Source organism: Cervus canadensis, chromosome 1 (genome assembly GCF_019320065.1).
Source record: "Cervus canadensis isolate Bull #8, Minnesota chromosome 1, ASM1932006v1, whole genome shotgun sequence".
Lineage (NCBI taxonomy): Eukaryota > Metazoa > Chordata > Mammalia > Artiodactyla > Cervidae > Cervus > Cervus canadensis.
Genome location: NC_057386.1, coordinates 16,187,161 through 16,205,324, shown reverse-complemented (window position 1 = coordinate 16,205,324; position 18,164 = coordinate 16,187,161). Strand labels below are relative to the sequence as shown.

At 46.4% G+C, this 18,164-nt stretch overlaps 1 protein-coding gene across 1 annotated transcript in view; it reads left to right on the top strand.

Moving 5' to 3' along the window:
* The window catches only part of ITGB3 (integrin subunit beta 3), a 62,593-nt gene that overhangs the window by 14,541 nt on the left and 29,888 nt on the right, over positions 1-18,164 (top strand). Inside the window, exons 2-4 of the mRNA XM_043465615.1 lie at positions 3,823-3,908; positions 14,798-14,993; positions 16,391-16,643. Of these exons, the coding sequence (XP_043321550.1) occupies positions 3,823-3,908; positions 14,798-14,993; positions 16,391-16,643 (535 nt within the window). The remainder of the gene's footprint in view (positions 1-3,822; positions 3,909-14,797; positions 14,994-16,390; positions 16,644-18,164) is intronic.

The following is an 18,164-nucleotide window of genomic DNA, read 5'->3' as shown; positions in this document are numbered from 1 at the left end:
GAGGCTGGAGTCATAGAGGTTACTCATGAGCTTACAGTGGCATGTGACTTGCAGAATTTTCGAGTTGAGAAAGGCCTTTGAAGTTAGACAGACTCAGGGCTCTGAGGAAACATGGGGCTTCCAGGAGGCACTTCAAAGATTCCACATATAATCTAGTGTTTTTCAGAGAACAATGAAAATTTCAATTGTCCAAGGAACTGTATCAACCCATTTGTGTGTTTTATATTGGAATTCTAGGCATAATTTGGAGAAATGAGCTCAGTTGCTCAAAAAACAAAACAAAATTGACCTAGTCCAGGACTTTGCCATTTGCTCTGTATGTATGCGTGTGTGCTCAGTCGTGTCCGACTCTTTGTGGCCCTATGGACTGTAGCCTGCCAGGCTTCTCTGTCCATGGGATTCTCCAAGCAAGGATACTGGAGTGGGTTGCCATTTCCTACTCCAGGGGATCTACCTGATCCAGGGATGAAACCCACTTCTCCTGCATCTCCTGCATTGGCAGGTGGATTCTTTTACCAGTGAGACACCTAGGAAGCCCCATTAAATGACTCATCCAAGACTATGTTGTTAGTGGGTGACTCAGACCCACAATGTACTGATTGTGTGTGTACCTTTTCTGTTAGGTCACTCTGTCCTGAGCTGGATACTGTTGCAGTGTAATTTTTAGAGTTAAAAATATGATTCTTGTACAACTATAAAAATGAAGTGAAAGTGAAAGCTGCTCAGTCGTATCCGATTCTTTGTGACACCGTGGACTGTAGCCCGCCAGGTTCCTCTATCCATGGAATTCACCAGACAAGAATACTGGAGTGGATTACCCCTTCTCCGGGGGATCTTCCTGACCAGGGATAGAATCCAGGTCTCCCACATTGCAGGTGGATTTTTTTACCATCTGAGCCACCAGGGAAGTCCAATAAAATGAACACGTGTCAAAGACTTCATTCAACTCAATGAGAGAACCTGTAAGATGTTGATTAGTCTAAAAGAGAATTCAAGGAAGGGAGTTACAGTCAGTTAGTCAATGGAATGCTGAAATCAGTTGCCCAATAGATTCAATATTGGTTAATGTTCTACAAAGCAATAAACCTTAACCTCTGGTGGTTATCTTTGCTACTAGACAGAAATCATTTGCATTGCTGTTGGATAAGAATCATATACATCATTCTCTTTAAGAATTATATCCATTGTTATTGATTTTCTACAGGTCAACCTCCACTCGTATAGGACTGTAAGATATCCTAATCAGTAGAGGTCAAACAAAGGTACACACCCCTAAAGTTGTATAACCCCTTAGCCTGGTGAGGCTACTGGTCAACCCCTTGCGTTACCTTGAAAAGTCACCCAGTACTCCCTTTGCCTATTTCCACATTTTGGATAATTTCTTTTAACAATTTCGTGTGTACGTGTGTACATGCACATTTTCTGTTCTCTCTCCCCACCACCAGATGTTGAAAGGGAGTTCAGTCACTGTATTATAAAGCGGCCTAAAATACTCAGCTCTGTAAGAAGTTTCAGGGACACTGGGGAAGCATCCCAATGATGAGGACGATTTTCCCTCAAATATATTTGCTGGTCTTACCAGCTAAGGAGAAGGGACCACTTCAGAAAATTGGATAAAGGAATTGTCAGGATAATTGAGTCATATCAGGAAGGGGTCTGGGCTTCCCAAGTGGCGCTAGTGGTAAAGAACCCACCTGCCAATGCAGGAGACATAAGAGATTTGGCTTTGATCTCTGGGTCAGGAATCAGGAGGGCATGGCAACCCACTCCAGTATTCTTGCCTGGAGAATCCCATGGACATAGGAGCAGGGAGGGCTACAGTCTATGGGGTCACACAGAGTCGGACATGACTGAAGCAACTTAGCACGCACCCACAGGGAGGGAATCTCCCTCATTCTATTCTTTGCACAGTTGTTCCTTGGGATCTGCAGGGGATTTATTCCAGGCTCCCTTGACCACCAAAATCTGAGGATGCTTAAGCCCCTTATAAAAATAGTTTAGTCTTGGCGTATAACACACATACTCTTGTATTCTAAAAATCATCCTATGTTCCTTACCATGTGAATGCTATGTAAATAGTTGTAAATCCAATGTAGATAAATAGTTGCTGCCATGTGGCAAATTCAAGTTTTGCTTGTTGGCACTTTCTGGATTTTTTTTTTTTGTTCTGTATATATTTTGACCCTTGATTGTTTGAATCTGTGGATGTGGGACCTATGGATATGGAGGGCTGACTGTACTGGAAAAGGCCTTCCTGGGAGCCCTGGAGGAAGAGAAGGTTTACCTGACCGAGGCCAGGAAGGCTAAGCTGTGGGGAACATGAATGGGGGCTTCTGTCCAGGTGAATGTCTGTGGTTTGCTTCCTGGCTGGACTTCTTATGGAATGCTTTTCACCCTCTGGTTGTCTCTGTTCCTCCCTCAACTTTTTCTGCATCCTTTGACACACTTTCAAGACCAGTCACAGTCTTCAGTTGAACTGAGACAATTTGGAACCAGTTCTCAGAATTCTGATATAATCAGACTTGAGGGGTCTTTACCCTTCCATGTTATTGGAATCCAGTAGTGATTTACTGAGCATCTGCTGCTTTCTAGGCACTGCAAATGTAGTGATAAAAAGTCAAGGTCTCTATGATTAAAATCAGAGATTTCTTCAAAAAAGGAATGTTAGGTTCTCTTCTGGTGTTCCAGGAAGGTTCAACCCATCTCTTGTACCTTCTATGTCAATAGTCCTGAGCAAGGAGATTTAACCTTTACTGTGTCATTTTGAATGGCATTTTGTAGTGTACCCAATGCTTCTCTTTTACCTCACTGAATTCCATGTGCAAATCCTGTGACATAGATATTATCAACTTCGTGGAGGTTCACCAGGTTGACTGAGGTCATGACATGTCTAGTTAGAAAAGCATTCAGAATTCAAATACAGGCTTTCCAACTCCCAAATTCCATGTTCTTCCAGCTTATATCAGTCAACTTTTTCTAGTATTTCTTTAGTTCTCCCTAAAGCATTCTATGCTTGCATCCCAAGATATATATGTTGGGAAGCTTGAGAAGATTTCAGAAGATTTGCTTTCCCCTCATGGGCCAGTTGGACACTGCTGTGGCTGTTACCCCCTACCCCCATATTTAGGCTGGGTGTTAATACTAGTTCATCCAGGCTCTGAATTCCCTGTGTAGTGGCTGTGAATAAATCATTAAACTAATTGCCATGGCTCTGGACCTGAGATTTTTATTTGTACAATGTAGGTGTTAAATCAGTTGTTAAAGCCTTTCTTTATTAAATCTAATTTTTTGTGTGTGTTTCTTTTTTTTTTTTTTTTAATATTTATTTATTTGGCTGCATCCAGTCTTTAGCTGTGGCACCATGAGATCTTCCGTTGTGGTGTGCAGGCTCTAGAGGGCTTGGGCTCAGTAGTTGTGGTGTGTGGGCTTAGTTGCCCTGTGTCATGTGAGATCTTAGTTCCCTCACCAGGGATCAAACCCACACCCCCTGCATTGGAAGGCAGATTCTTAACCACTGAACCACCAGGGAAGTCCCAATGAAAGCCTTTCCATCAGTTATGATCTGACACTTGCTCCATCACTTGCCATCACCATGGCCTCATCAGTTAAGAGCAGTGATGAGTTTCTCTTGACTTTCCTCATTCTCCTTCTCTTTCCCCAAACCATCTATTTTGGGTAAGCGTCTATGGGCTGGTGAAGGTGTATTTGTGTGCATCTGAGAGCTGTGAACTTGGGCGTTTGGGAAAGCTGGGCAAGGATAAGGCAGGCCAGTTACTGTGTCAAGCCAAATTGGATGCTAATACCTCTGTCTTTCTGTTGCAGGGCCCAACATCTGTGCCACACGAGGTGTGAGCTCCTGCCAGCAATGTCTGGCTGTGAATCCCATGTGTGCCTGGTGTTCAGATGAGGTAAGGAGCAGATATCTGACTTTATTTCTTTTCCGGACTTAGCTGCCTTTGTGTAGAAACAGACCCATGGGGCTGTCTCCTCCCTCCTAAGTACACAAGCCCTTGTCCCTTCTGAGCAAAACTAGGGAGAAGCCTTCCCACGGATGGATGTTGAAGGGAGCTGTCACGCGCTGTTGCTGGGAGTGCCATCCAGAGTGTGTTACCTGGCCCTGGCCTTAGGCAAGTAGGCTGGGCCTCTTGGCCTCCCCTGTGGCTGTTTTACCATACTTGGCTTGTTTTTGTTGGGGTGCAACACCCCCGGGGGGCTGGGCCTCAGGTCACAAAAAGGAAGGCACAAGGGAGTTACAGGTACAGAGTGGATGCTGGCTTGTGAACATCCAGAATTTTTAAAAGGCAATTGACAGACAGATCTTGCGCTTGCACGTGGGGTTGTTTAGTCAGAGGGCCTTTTCTCTCCCTTTCCTGTCTGACACTTGGGCCCCCGTGGCTGCTTTACCTTCTCTCTCTTTCTCTCCTTCCTTCCTTCTCTTGGGAAGGTGTTGATGAGAGAAGGAGCCGGGCCAATTTGGTGAGGCCGGGAGGGTGACAGGAAAGGGTTAGCTGTGTCTAGGCAGTGGGTTTGTTGTGTCTGGGGCCCTGGGGAATGAGTGTGTCTGAGGGGATGGTTGTGTTTGTGGCTAAGATGGGAATTTGGAGCTGGCAAGGGCCGGGCGTGAGTGTGGCTGGAGAGGGTCCAGTGATTACAGAGTGCGAGGCTGAGTCATGGGCCTCGTCCCGGCAGGTGGTTACCTGAACTCCTGGCCTGGCTGGGTGTCAGCCACCTGAGGTGCCCTCAGGGGACAGCCTGTCCCCGCGCTCCGTGGCTCTGTGAAGTGCTCTAAGCCGAGCCCTGGTTGTCTTTGTCCGGCTCCTCTCCCCCATCCGCTGAGTTTCCTAAAAAGGCAACCTCCCTGGCAGGCTGGTGAGGGGAGGGGAAGTGGGAGCTGCGAGGCCGTGTTTATCAACGAGAGGGAGGCTGGGACGGCCGAGGCCAGCCCAACACAATGCCTTGGCCTCTGTGCAGTTCAGCACGAGAAAGGCTTCCAGAGGCAGCTGCCCAACATCTGGGCCACACTGACTTCATTTAGCAAATGAAACGTTCCCTGGGGCCAGGAGCTGGGGGTGGGGCATTGAGTGAGTCCTTCCCCTCCACCCCCGAAGGTTCTCCACCCCTCTGGGCTGAACTGGCCCCTCAAGTGTGATGTGGCCTCTCCCTTCTCATCTGCCATATCCTCCTTCCCTTGATCATCATCATGATATTATTAAGCTTCTTTTACAAGGAAATTGGAATTCTGCGGCTGAATCCTCGAAGAAGGGAGAGCCGGATGGGGAGGGTGCTGAATTGGAGGGCGTCTAGCTGGCTGGAGCAGAAGGGTAGTCAGGGGAGAAGCCCTAGGATTGCTCAAAGGATGCTCCTCTCTCTGCCTTCCCCGCTTTGCAACCCAAAGCAAGACAAAAGGGAGAAACTGTGGTTCAGAAGAATCTGGGGGAAAAGAAAACCATTTTTGGAACGTCTGTCACCTCTCTTGATTGGCATAGGGACAAACCAGGTAATAGATATGCTGAGCCCGCACCAGACAAAGCCCTTAGGTCATGTGACCAGATTTTAGAGAAAAATGTAGAGTATTTAATGGTGGCCATGGTGAATTTTGTCCAATCTGAGGTGGGAGGAGGAAAGAAAGAGGGGAAGAAAGGTGCAGGATAGGATCAAAGCTTAACGTAGGACAAGCCTAGGGATGGTGGGGTGGAGTCAAAGAGAAGAGGTGTGTGTGTGTGCGTGAGTATGTGTGTACCCAGTCATGTCTGATTCTTTGTGATCCTGTGGACTGTAGCCCGCCAGGCTCCTCTGTCCATGGGGTTTTCCAGGCAAGAGTACTGGAGTGGGTGGCCATTTCTTATTCCAGGTGATCTTCCCGACCCAGGGATCAAACCTGTGTCTCTTGTGTCTCCTGCATTGGCAGGTAGATCCTTTACCACTGTGCCTCTTGGGGTGTATTTCTTTGACCAAAGAAATCAGAGGAGGTAGATGGTCCAAAAAGATATTTTCTGGGAGGATGGAATTTAAACAGGAAAGTGTTTGTTTGTTTGTTTTGAGTGACAAAGTCAGATTTACTGCTCTGGATTGAATCAATGGAGACAGGACCTAGGGGGCAGAAGGCGGAGACAGGAAGTTGGTGAAGCACCCTTTTGGCCTCCATCAGCATGCTGGGAAAGCTGGGGGTGGGGTGTGGTGTGGAGGCCAAGGGCTTAGTGAATGACTACAACTATCTCTCGAGGAGGGAGGAGGGGAGGTGGGATAGCAGAGGAGGCCAGCATGGGGCAACGTCTGTCAACCAGGGAGAATGGAATCCCGGCCTGTAACCTGAACATGACTGCCATTTTAATTTTTTTCCCTGAGGGCTTCCCCTGCACTGACCAAGTGTAACTGCTGAAAGTGTCTTGGCTGTTGATTTTAAAAACCAAAATGAACCGCCTGGGCCATGTTGCCTGTGATTTGTTGAATAATCGACCCTGGAAAACCTTCGGCTTCTGCTTCTCCTACCTTGGCTGTTATAGGCAGGGTTGGCAGTGCCTGCAAAAACAACTGGTTGGGCTGAGCTTTCCCTGGTCCTGCCGGACAGCAGCTCTGGGTGTGGATAGCAAGCACTTGGCTGGGTCTTAGGAAAACATAGCCAATGTGGATGAGTGCAGACTTTTCGGCCCATCTGCATTGGGTGTGTTCTTGGGGGGCTGGATGCTGATATCGGTTGGGGTGGTGTGCTGTCTCTGGACTGTGAATCTAGCAGAGAAGTTGGCCTCACACTGAGATTCAGCTTGTGGTCTCGGTGGCATCATGTAGGGAATTAGAGCTTTCCAAACATGCCTGCTGGTAAGAATCACCTTGGGTGCTTGTTAAATATAAGGACGTCCAGGATGGACCCTGAACCTGTTGCATTAGAATGAGTTGTTATTGAATATCAATAACAATAAACTAAAATGCTTTCCTTTTCTGCTCCTTCTGTTCCCTCCATACCTCTCTCTGTATGTTCAATTTCTTGTCCTCATCAGATGTCAATCAAGAGAACAATTTATTATTGTTAGTTATTGTTAATTCATTTGGAGGCATTTGTTAGCTCTCTGGGAGAGGGGAAAGTCACATGATATATTGTTCCTTGCCCTCCAGGAAAAAAGTATGCAGTAATAGTAGTAGTGGGGATTTTCCTGGTGGTCCAGCGGCTAAGATACCATGCTCCCAATCCTGGGGACCCGGGTTTGATCCTTGGTCAGGAAACATGCTGCAACTATAGATCTCACATGCCGCAAGGAAGTTCGGAGATCCCATTTGCTGCAACTTTGACCCGGCACAGCCAAATCAGTAAATATTTAAAAAATCGTTAAAATGGCAACAGTAGAAAAGAGTTACCTATTTGAATTTATTGTTTCTGTGTGCTAAGTTGCTTTAGTTGTGCCCAATTCTGTGGACTGATGCTGAAGCTGAAGCTCCAACATTTTGGCCACCTGATGGGAAGAACTGACTCGATTGCAAACGACCCTGATGCTGGGAAAGATGGAAGGCAGGGAGAGAAGGGGACAACAGAGGATGACATGGTTGGATGGTATCACCGGCTCAATGGACATGAGTTTGAGCAAGCTCTGGGAGTTGGTGATGGATAGGGGAGCCAGGTGTGCTGCAGTCCATGGGGTCACAAAGAGTTGGACATGACTGAGTGACTGAACTGAACTGAAGTGTGCAACCCTGTGGACTGTAGCCTGCCAGGCTCCTCTGTCCAAGGGATTCTCCAGGCAAGAATACTGAAGTGGGTTGCCATGCCCTCCTCTAGGGGATCTTCCTGACCCATGGATTGAACTGGAGTCTCTTCCATCTCCTGCATTGGCAGCCCAGTTCTTTACCACTAGCACCACCTGGAAAGTCCTTGTTTATATCAAATCAAAAAGACTTGAGTATATAGGACTTACACTGAGATTTTTACATCTTGAAAGTGTTTCCTGCTCACAGTTTTATTTTATCCCCTGACCAGCCCTGTGAAATAAGTAGAATAATGACAGTTATTCACACTGTGCTTCCCCAGTTTCTAAAATGGGATTAATGGAGAATGGGACTAACAGCATGTGTCATTCTCCCAGGAGAGGGTGGGAATTCAGCTCACACAGAACGTGGGCTGGAGCCTCCCATCTCTGTGCTCCAACCCTTTCCCTGGGTCTGGGTTATTTTTGCCCTTTTTGTGTAACATCTGGTTTCACTAGGAACTGGAACTTGACTACTCCTCTCCGCCTCCTTCCAGCTTTCTCTCTGAGTCACCTGCACGCATTCCTTCTACCTGCTCAGCCTGGGTTATTAGGACAGGGAATGGAGCCCAAGTGTGTTGAGGTCACTGCCTTGGTGTGCTTCTGGGACAGCAAGCTCTCAGGGAGAGGGTGGCCAAGGAGCAGCCCTGTTAGGTTCCTGACCTCTGATGTCAGCGACCACGGAGGGAGGGGAGGAGACAGTTTTTGTTTCTTACTGTTTAGATTTCTAAGGAAATTCATAACAAACCATAAGCACTGTCAGCAAGGCTTAGTACTTCAAACTTTCTTCTACTAAACAGTTCCTCGTTAGAAAATGGGGATCAGGAAACCCCCTCCAAAACATTCTCTCCCTTTACAATGCAGCTTGAAGATACCCGACAGCCTTGCTGTTCTCATTGCTTCCTGGGCTCTCCCTTCCCCCTCTCTCTTTCAGCATCTGTCTTAGTCCTGGAAAGGATCAGCAACAGGGCATCTTGGTCCATCTAGTCATTGCCTTTTTTGGAAGGTTTTCTGCCTGGGGCTTTGTGGGCAGCTGGAATCAGAGGTACAGTAGGGAGTTTTGTGAGCAAGAAAGAGACTGCTTCCTGAGAGAGAAGGGTTGGGAGAGATGGGCAGGAACAGGAAGAATTAGAGTACAAAAACGCTAAATGCTCGTGAGTTCTCCTCTCTGCCGTTCTGTCCCCGGCTGAGCTAGGGGAATGGGGCAGGATTTTCATCTCTCTGGGACTTGGAGGAGCTGTGAAGTCCTGTAGGATCTTTTGAACCAGGAAGGTTAAGTCTCGTGCGCTGTTTCCTGTTGCTGATGCCTTTTCTCTGCCTCTTACCCGTGAAACTGAGAGAATAAAGGAAGCTGCTGGCTTCCGGAAGCGGTTTCCGTGTTTTGCCTGGGCCGGGTTGGTGCTTGTGCCATCTATCTTAGTCTGTTCAGGCTGCTGTAACAAAAATGCCGTAGCCACGGTGGCTTAACAATAAACATTTATTTCTGACTATTCTGGAGGCTAGAAAGTCTAAGATTGAGGTATCAGCAAATTCAGCATCTCCTCACAATGTCCTCAAATGGCAAAAGGGGACAGGGAACTCTTTTTCATTTTTCCTTCAATTTTTGGCCACACCTCTCAGCATGTGGGATCTTAGTTTCCTGAACAGGGATCACACTTGCACCGCTTGCTTTGGAAGGTGGAATCTTAACCACCGGACTGCCTGGGAAGTCCTCCAGGGAGCACTCTGGGGCCTCTTTTATAAGGGCACAATACCTTTCATGAGGGCTTCCCCTCATGATCTATCACCTCCCAAGCCCCCACCTCCTAATACCATCACGTTGGCGGTAAGGGTTTAATGTATGAATTCTGGGGGGATGCAGACATTCAGTCTATAGCACTGTTGGTGTTGTTCATGGTCCCATCCATGCGGGGAAGCCCTTCTGCCTATTAGAGAAAGGCTGGGCAGGAGAGTTCAGTTCAGTTCAGTCGCTCAGTCATGTCTGACTCTTTGTGGCCCCATGAACCGCAGCACGCCAGGCCTCCCTGTCCATCACCAACTCCCGGAGTTTACCCAAACTCATGTCCATCGAGTCAGTGATGCCATCCAACCATCTCATCCTCTGTCATCCCCTTCTCCTCCTGCCCTCAATCTTTCCCAGCATCAGGGTTTTTTCAAATGAGTCAACTCTTTGCATCAGGTGGCCAAAGTATTGGAGTTTTAGCTTCAACATAGTCCTTCCAATGAACACCCAGCACTGATCTCCTTTAGGATGGACTGGTTGGATCTCCTTGCTGTCCAAGGGACTCTCAAGAGTCTTCTCCAACACCACAGTTCAAAAACATCAATTCTTTGTGGTGCTCAGCTTTCTTTATAGTCCAACTCTCACATCCATACATGACTACTGGAAAAACCATAGCCTTGACTAGACAGACCTTTGTTGACAAAGTAATGTCTCTGCTTTTTAATATGCTATCTAGGTTGGTCATAATGTTCCTTCCAAGGAGTAAGCGTCTTTTAATTTCATGGCTGTAGTCACCATCTGCAGTGATTTTGGAGCCCCCCAAAATAATGTCTGCCGCTGTTTCCCCATCTATTTGCCGTGAAATGATGGGACCAGATGCCATGATCTTCATTTTCTGAATGTTGAGCTCTAAGCCAAATTTTGCACTCTCTTTCACTTTCATCAAAAGGCTCTTTAGTTCTTCTTCACTTTCTGCCATAAGCTTGGTGTCATCTGCATATCTGAAGTTATTGATATTTCTCACAGCAATCTTGATTCCAGCTTGAGCTTCTTCCAGCCCAGTGTTTCTCATGATGTACTATGCATATAAGTTAAATAAGCAGGGTGACAATATACAGCTTTGATGTACTCCTTTTCCTATTTGGAATCAGTCGGTTGTTCCATGTCCAATTCTGACTGTTGTTTCCTGACCTGCATATAGGTGTCTCAAGAGGCAGGTCAGGTGGTCCGGTATTCCCATCTCTTTCAGAATTTTCCAGTTTGTTGTGATCCACACAGTCAAAGGCTTTGGCCTAGTTAATAAAGCAAAAATAGATGTTTTTCTGGAACTCTCTTGCTTTTTCGATGATCCAACATATGTTGGCAATTTGATCTCTGGTTCTTCTGCCTTTTCTAAAACCAGCTTGAACATCTGGAAATTCATGGTTCACGTATTGCTGAAGCCTGGCTTGGAGAATTTTGAGCATTACTTTACTAGCATGTGAGATGAGTGCAATTGTGCAGTAGTTTGAGCATTCTTGGGATTGCCTTTCTTTGGGATTGGAATGAAAACTGACCTTTTCCAGTCCTGTGGCCACTGCTGAGTTTTCCAAATTTGCTGACTTATTGAGTGCAGCACTTTCACCGCATCATCTTTCAGGATTTGAAATAGCTCAGCTGGAATTCCATCACCTCCACTAGCTTTGTTCATAGTGATGCTTCCTAAGGCCCACTTGACTTCACATTTCAGGATGTCTGTCTCTAGGTGAGTGATCACACCGTCGTGATTATCTGGGTCATGAAGATCTTTTTTGTACAGTTCTGTTTATTCTTGCCACCTCTTCTTAATATCTTCTGCTTCTGTTAGGTCCATACCATTCTGTCCTTTATTGAGCCCATCTTTGCATGAAATGTTCCCTTGGTATCTCTAATTTTCTTGAAGAGATCTCTAGTCTTTCCCATTCTATTGTTTTCCTCTATCTCTTTGCATTGATCACTGAGGAAGGCTTTCTTATCTCTCCTTGCTATTCTTTGGAACTCTGCATTCAAATGGGTATATCTTTCCTTTTCCCCTTTGCTCTTCGCTTCTCTTCTTTTCATAGCTATTTGTAAGGCCTCTTCAGGCAGGAGAGGGAGAAGGACTTCAAGCATCAGGAGAGGTTTTAGGCTACAGATTCAGGATTTTCTGAATATGGATGGCTCCTTGTGGTTCAGTCTCTCTCCTGGAAACATGGCTTCCACTCCCCTGAGGGGCTGGGAAGACAGGATGCTACCTATCCATCCCACACCTCCCATATCCCCATCTAGCATTCTGTTCCCTACTCGGGGCATTCTCAAGTGTGGCTCTTCCCAGGACACTCTCTTCCACAGTCCCGATTCTCTGTCTTGATTCCCACTCTACATGGAATGTGATACAACTTACCAGTTTATCAGGTTAATCACAGTCAGGCCATCTAGTCAGCATCTCACATCTGCCCCTTCTGAGCTCTGCAACTCTGGGCAAATTACCTAATTTCTCCAAACCTTTGATTTCTTACTTGTTAAGACTGAGCTCCTCATTTGTGAAACCTCCAAGCCTCAGGTTTGTAATTTATAAAAAACCAATAGTTCCAGCATTATAGAACTGTAATCAGAAGGACTGCAATATTCCACGTACAATGCTTCTTACAGTGCCTGACATGAAGTATGTGTGTGTGTGTTAGTCACTTAGTCATGTCTGACTCTTTGTGACGCCATGGACTGTAGCCTGGCTGTCCATGGGATTCTCCAGACAAGAATACTGGAGTGGGTCGCCATTTCCTTCTCCAGGGGATCTTCCTGACCCAGGGATCGAACCCAGGTCTCCTGCACTGCCGGCAGATTCTTTACTGTCTGCGCCACCAGGAAAGTTACAGGTCAAAGAGTTTGTGTTGTGTGGTTGTCACTTTAAAACGCACAGTGAAGACCATCGGAGAAGCAAGACCACTGTTTCTTCTGCAGAGACCACAGTCTGGCCCAGAGGACATCCCCCCACTCACGAGTGTGCACCCAGCCCCGGACAGCCTCGGGACAAGGGCCTCAGCCCTAGAGGTGGAGGCTGAGGGTGAGCTTGGAGGTGTCTTGGTTCCGCGTGAAAGAGATCAGGTTTCCCTCATTTTAAGAGGTTAATGACATGCAGTACGTACTCCGTAAATGTTAACATGAGTTGTTCTGGGATGTCGGTGTGTGTTGTTCAGCTGCCTTCTGAATGTGGTGTGAGAGGGGGAGGCTGGGGGTGTGGGGGATCGTTGGACCGAGGGCCTAGATGTTGTGAAATAGGTCTCAGGAGAGGTTTTCTAGCTTTCCAGGCAGTCCCCCCACAAGGCTGGCAAGAAGCCCTCGTGGGCTTGTGTCCACACAGTGCTGGCTGAGTTTGCTGCACGTCAGAGGAGGAAGGGACTGAAAGCATCATGTCATCTAAGCCCTCTGACGAGGGTGAATGGGAGAGGGAAACTGAGCCTCAGTGGAGTGAAATGACTTATCCGAGGTCACACGGCTGGTTAGTGGCAGACCTAAGATGGAACCCGTTTACTGATTTCCAGTGTCTTTTCCAACACAGCGTGTCCCCCTGTACAGTGCTTGGGTGGAAACACACACGGGGCTCCAGAGCGTGGTGGGACATATGCCAGGGTGTTTGGAAGGATGCTCAGCCTGCCGTTTGGCCAGTATGAGGGAGGAAGCGCAAAGTGATAGAACAGGCTCTGGTTGGTGGCCTGACATCATGGGATTTGCCCAAGCTTGTGAAGTTTATTCATAATTAATTTATCCAGGAACTATTTATAGCTAACATTTGTCGAGCACCTACCCTATGGCAGGCACCGTATCCTGTGTTTTACGGGTTCTGCCTTATATTGTTGCCCCGTAGAACATCCTTGTGAAGGTGGGGCTGTTACTATTTTCATGTTCTATATACGAAGCAAGGCCTGGAGAGTTGAGGTCTCTTGCCCTAGTGACTAGCTAGTAAGAGGCAATGCTGAGCTGTGGTCTCTTCTTAGCTCCTACTCTCTGTTCTCTCCCTGTATCCTCCCCTATCACCTTGGTGGCCAGCCTCAGATTGGGTGCTGGGAATAGAGGGGAGAGGAGATACACATCCCTGCTCTCATGGGTCTCACACCCCAGCAGTGTCTTAACACAGTGGCTTCCAAGCTGTTTTGACCCTGACTTAAAGAAAGAAGTACATCGTCTTTCTTTCTTTCTTTTTTATTGGAGTATAATTGCTTTACAATGTTGTTTTAGTTTTTGCTGTATAATGAACTGAATCAGTTATATATACACATTTATCCCTTCTCTCTCGGCCTGCGTCCCACCCACCCCTCATTACAGATCACTGAGTTGAGCCTCCTGTGCTTTATAGGTTCCCACTAGCTATCTATTTTACACATGGTAGTGTAAATGTCAATCCTACTCTCCCAATGTGTCCCACCCTCTGCTTCCCCAGCTGTGTCCGCGTGTCTGTTCTCTATGTTTGCATCTCTATTCCTGCCCTGGAAGTTGGTTCAGCTGTACCATTTTTCTAGATTCTACGTATATGCATTGATATATGATATTTGTGTTTCTTTTACTTCACTCTGTATGTCAGGCTCTAGGTCCGTCCATATCCCTACAGATGACCCAATTTTGTTTCTTTTTATGTCTGAGTAATATTCTACAGTATATGTATACCGTATTTATTATACAGTTTATACCCCACTTCCCAATATACAAGCCTTTCACAAAATAATATTTACTTTTACTACTTATATACTTTGGTACTTTCTATTCCGTTATGTTGTTGTTTAGTTGCTAAGTTCTTTCTGACTCTTTCGGGACACAGGGGACTATAGCCCACCAGGCTCCTCTATCCATGGGATTTCCCAGCAAGAATGCTGGAGTGGGTCACTGTTTCATTCTTCGGGCGATCTTCCTGACCCAGCGATCAAATTCATATCTCCTGTATTGCAGGCAGATCCTTTATCACTGAGCCACCTGGGAAGCCATTCTGTTATGTTGCATTTTACTTATTCAATGGGTGGTTGAAACCTACTATGTTGATTTTTCCGACCCACAGGTAGGTTGCATTTTACAGTTTGAAAAATGGCCCAATAGGCATCTTATTGTACTGCATCTTCTTACCTGCCAATCCAAGAACAGACACTCACCTAAACTTTCTGATGCCTCAATTTCCCCATTCTGTACAACAGGCCTAGGTACTGTCTTAGGAAGGACCACATGCGTTCATTGATGTTGGTTTAGCTCCAAAGTGCTGGGTCAGCTCCAGGCGGTTGGGAGGTGCTAGAGGCTGCAGGAAGCAGAGAGCCACCACTGGTCTGATCACAGGACTTGCCCCCGGGCTTCTGTCTTACAGGCGCTGTCTCCAGGTTCGCCCCGCTGTAACCTGAAGGAGAACCTGCTAAAGGATAACTGCGCCCCAGAGTCCATCGAGTTTCCGATCAGCGAGGCCAGAATCCTGGAGGCCAGGCCCCTCAGTGACAAGGGCACTGGAGACAGCTCCCAGATTACCCAAGTCAGTCCCCAGAGGATTGCCCTCCGCCTCCGGCCAGGTAGGGAGCCTGTGGACGTGACTCACGAGGAAATTGTGGTGGGAAGAGAAGGATGTGGGGGGAGGGGTGAGCAGGAGAAGGGAAGAAAATGGAAGGCTTGGGGACCTGGAGCCCGAAGATCGGAGTTTCAATCTTGGCTTTTCCACAGATTAGCTATTTGACCTTGGGAAAGTTATTTAACCCTGCTAAGATTGTGATGTTTAGTTGCTCGGTCGTGTCCCACTCTTTGTGACCCCATGTAGCCCACCAGGCTCCTGCGTCCATGGGATTTTCCAGGCAAGAGTACTGGAGTGGATTGCCATAAAAATGTCTGTTTCTTCTTTTCCTCAAGGTCTGTTTTCCCCAGTATATAGCTTTCTCTTGGGGCTCAAATATATAAGATGAGGAAGCAGTTTCTAAGCCCCTTTTTCATGTGAGATTGAGGCAGGGCCGTGTATAGGGGCAGAGAAAATAGGGGCAGGAGACCTTCGGAGGGGGTAAGGCTTAGGCTAAGAGACAGGTTTTTGGAAGCACTGATATTGACTTTCCAATTCAATTAAGAATTTAAGAGCGTTTTATGTGTGAGGCGTGTGTTGGCTACTATGCGATTCAGGGCAGAGTGGAACACGGTTCCTCCCTTTACAGAGTCTGGAGTGTAGTGACTGCCAACACTTCTGTCATCCTGGGTGGCAAACCCTTGGGACCCAGGGATTAGACAGACAGGGATTTAGAGACAGTGAAGACTTTTAGAATGGAAAAGAAGAGGTTAAAAATAGGAGAGTTAAGAGATTGAAAGAGTAATAGAATTGCAAGGGGAGAGGAAGAGGAACCAGGGCTTTCAAGTTTGGTTTGCTCAAGGAGTTACTTCAGGGAATTCGCTGGTGGTCCAGTGGTTAGGACTTGTCTCTTTTACTGTGGTGGCCTGGGTTCAGTCCCTGGTCAGGGAACTAAAATCCCATAAGCCACACGGCACTGCAAAAAAAGAAAAAAAAAAATTTACTTCATCCTAAATATGTCCAAAGGCTTCCCTGATAGCTCAGCTAGTAAAGAATCCAGCTGCAACGCAGGAGACTCTGGTTCAATTCCTGGGTCAGGGTGATCCCCTGGAGAAGGGATAGGCTACCCACTCCAGTATTCATGGGCTTCCCTGGTGGCTTAGATGGTAAAGAATCTGCCTGTGGGAGACCTGGGTTTGATTTCTGGGTTGGGAAGATCCCCTGGAGGAGGACACGGCAACCCACTCCAGTATTCTTGCCTGGAGAATCCTGGACAGAGGAGCCTGGCAGGCTACAGTCCACGGGGTGGCAAAGAGTCGGACACGACTGAGAGACTAAGCACAGCGCAGCCCAGTAAATATGTCCAAATCTGCTTAAGTCTTGGAGGAAGAAGAGAAGACTTAACGTCCTTCTGCCTTACAGATGATTCGAAGATTTTCTCCGTCCAAGTTCGGCAGGTGGAAGATTACCCTGTGGACATCTACTACTTAATGGACTTGTCTTACTCCATGAAGGATGACCTGCGGAACATCCAGACCCTGGGTACCAAGCTGGCCTCCCAGATGCGTAAGCTCACCAGTAACCTGCGGATTGGCTTCGGGGCCTTTGTGGACAAGCCCGTGTCACCATACATGTATATTTCTCCACCAGAGGCCATCAGAAACCCTTGCTATGAGTAAGTCTCTCCTGTAGAAGCCAGGATAGCATCTCTTCCCTTTGCCCCAGATATGCCCAAGTCCTGCTTCTTATTTCTACCTCCATGTTGGCTTTGTTGGCTGCCTTCTGGCCAAATTGTTTCTCCTCTTTACCAAGGTCTCCCTGTCTGGCAAGCGGGCCAACCCACTTACTGTGTTAACAGTTAATAATAAACCAAAATTGCTAATAATAAATAAAGCTATTTGGAGACCTAGAAAGGAAATTCATTAACTTCCCAGTCTAGGTCACAAATAAATAGTAGACAAGAGAGAATAAAAGAGAAATGAGACCAAACATAGAGAGAGAACTTTATGGATAAGTAAATAGAGGAGTTATGATTTCAGAATGATTGATTCCATTGTTATTGTCCTCCCTATCTAGAAGATGGGTCCTACAGAGTTAAAATGCAAAGAAATAAGTCCTAGAGGAATATAAAAGAGTGGAAATGATATTTATTGAACCTTCTAGCATAAATTGATGTGTCCCTACTTTGAGACTTTGACTTACAACTGAATGGTTTATTTATTTAATTGGTGGAGAGACTATGCAAATTCATGGATTATCATTTAAAATGATGGTTATCAAGTCTGACAGGGTACGGCTTTACTTTTTAGATTTGAGAGTTATGTGGGTTGTAAGTTTACCCAGTAAGGATGTCAACCATGATTTAAAGAAATAAACCAATGGACTGGGACAGAAATGCTCCTGTTTGACACAGATCTATCAATTTATTGATAGTTCAGAGACATAAAGTTATTGATGAATTTTTGCTTATTGTTATGTTAATGTTACTTTAGAGAAGTGTTGACTATAATGTGTTACCAATAGCAACCAGAGCCTCACTCTGATCTGAGAACCTTCCCCATGTTAACTCACTTAAACCTCACAACTAAAAGACGCTTGCTCCTTGGAAGAAAAGCTACGACAAACCTAGACAGTGTATTAAAAACAAGAGACGTTACTTTGCCAACAAAGGTCCGTATAGTCAAAAAAGTCTGTGTAATCAAAGCTATGGTTTTTCCAGTAGTCATGTATAGATATGAGAGTTGGTCCATAAAGAAGGCTGAGTGCCAGAGAATTGATGCTTTCAAACTGTGGTGTTGGAGAAGACTCTTGAGAGTCCTTTGGACAGCAAGGAGATCAAACCTGTCAATCCTAAAGGAAATCAGTCCTGAATATTCATTGGAAGGACTGATGCTGAAGCTCCAATACTTTGGCCACCTGATGCGAAGAACTGACTCATTGGGAAAGACCATGTTGCTGGGAAAGATTGAAGGCAGAAGGAGAAGGGGACAAAGGGGATTTGATGGTTGGATGGCATCACTGACTCAATGGATATGAGTTTGAGCAAGCTTTGGGAGTTGGTGGTGGACAGGGAAGCCTGGTGTGCTGCAGTCCGTGGGGTTGCAAAGAGTTGGACACGACTGAGCAACTGAACAACAGGCTTCACAACAACCCTTACTAGCTATCATGTCCTCATTTGTTTTACAGGTTAGGTATA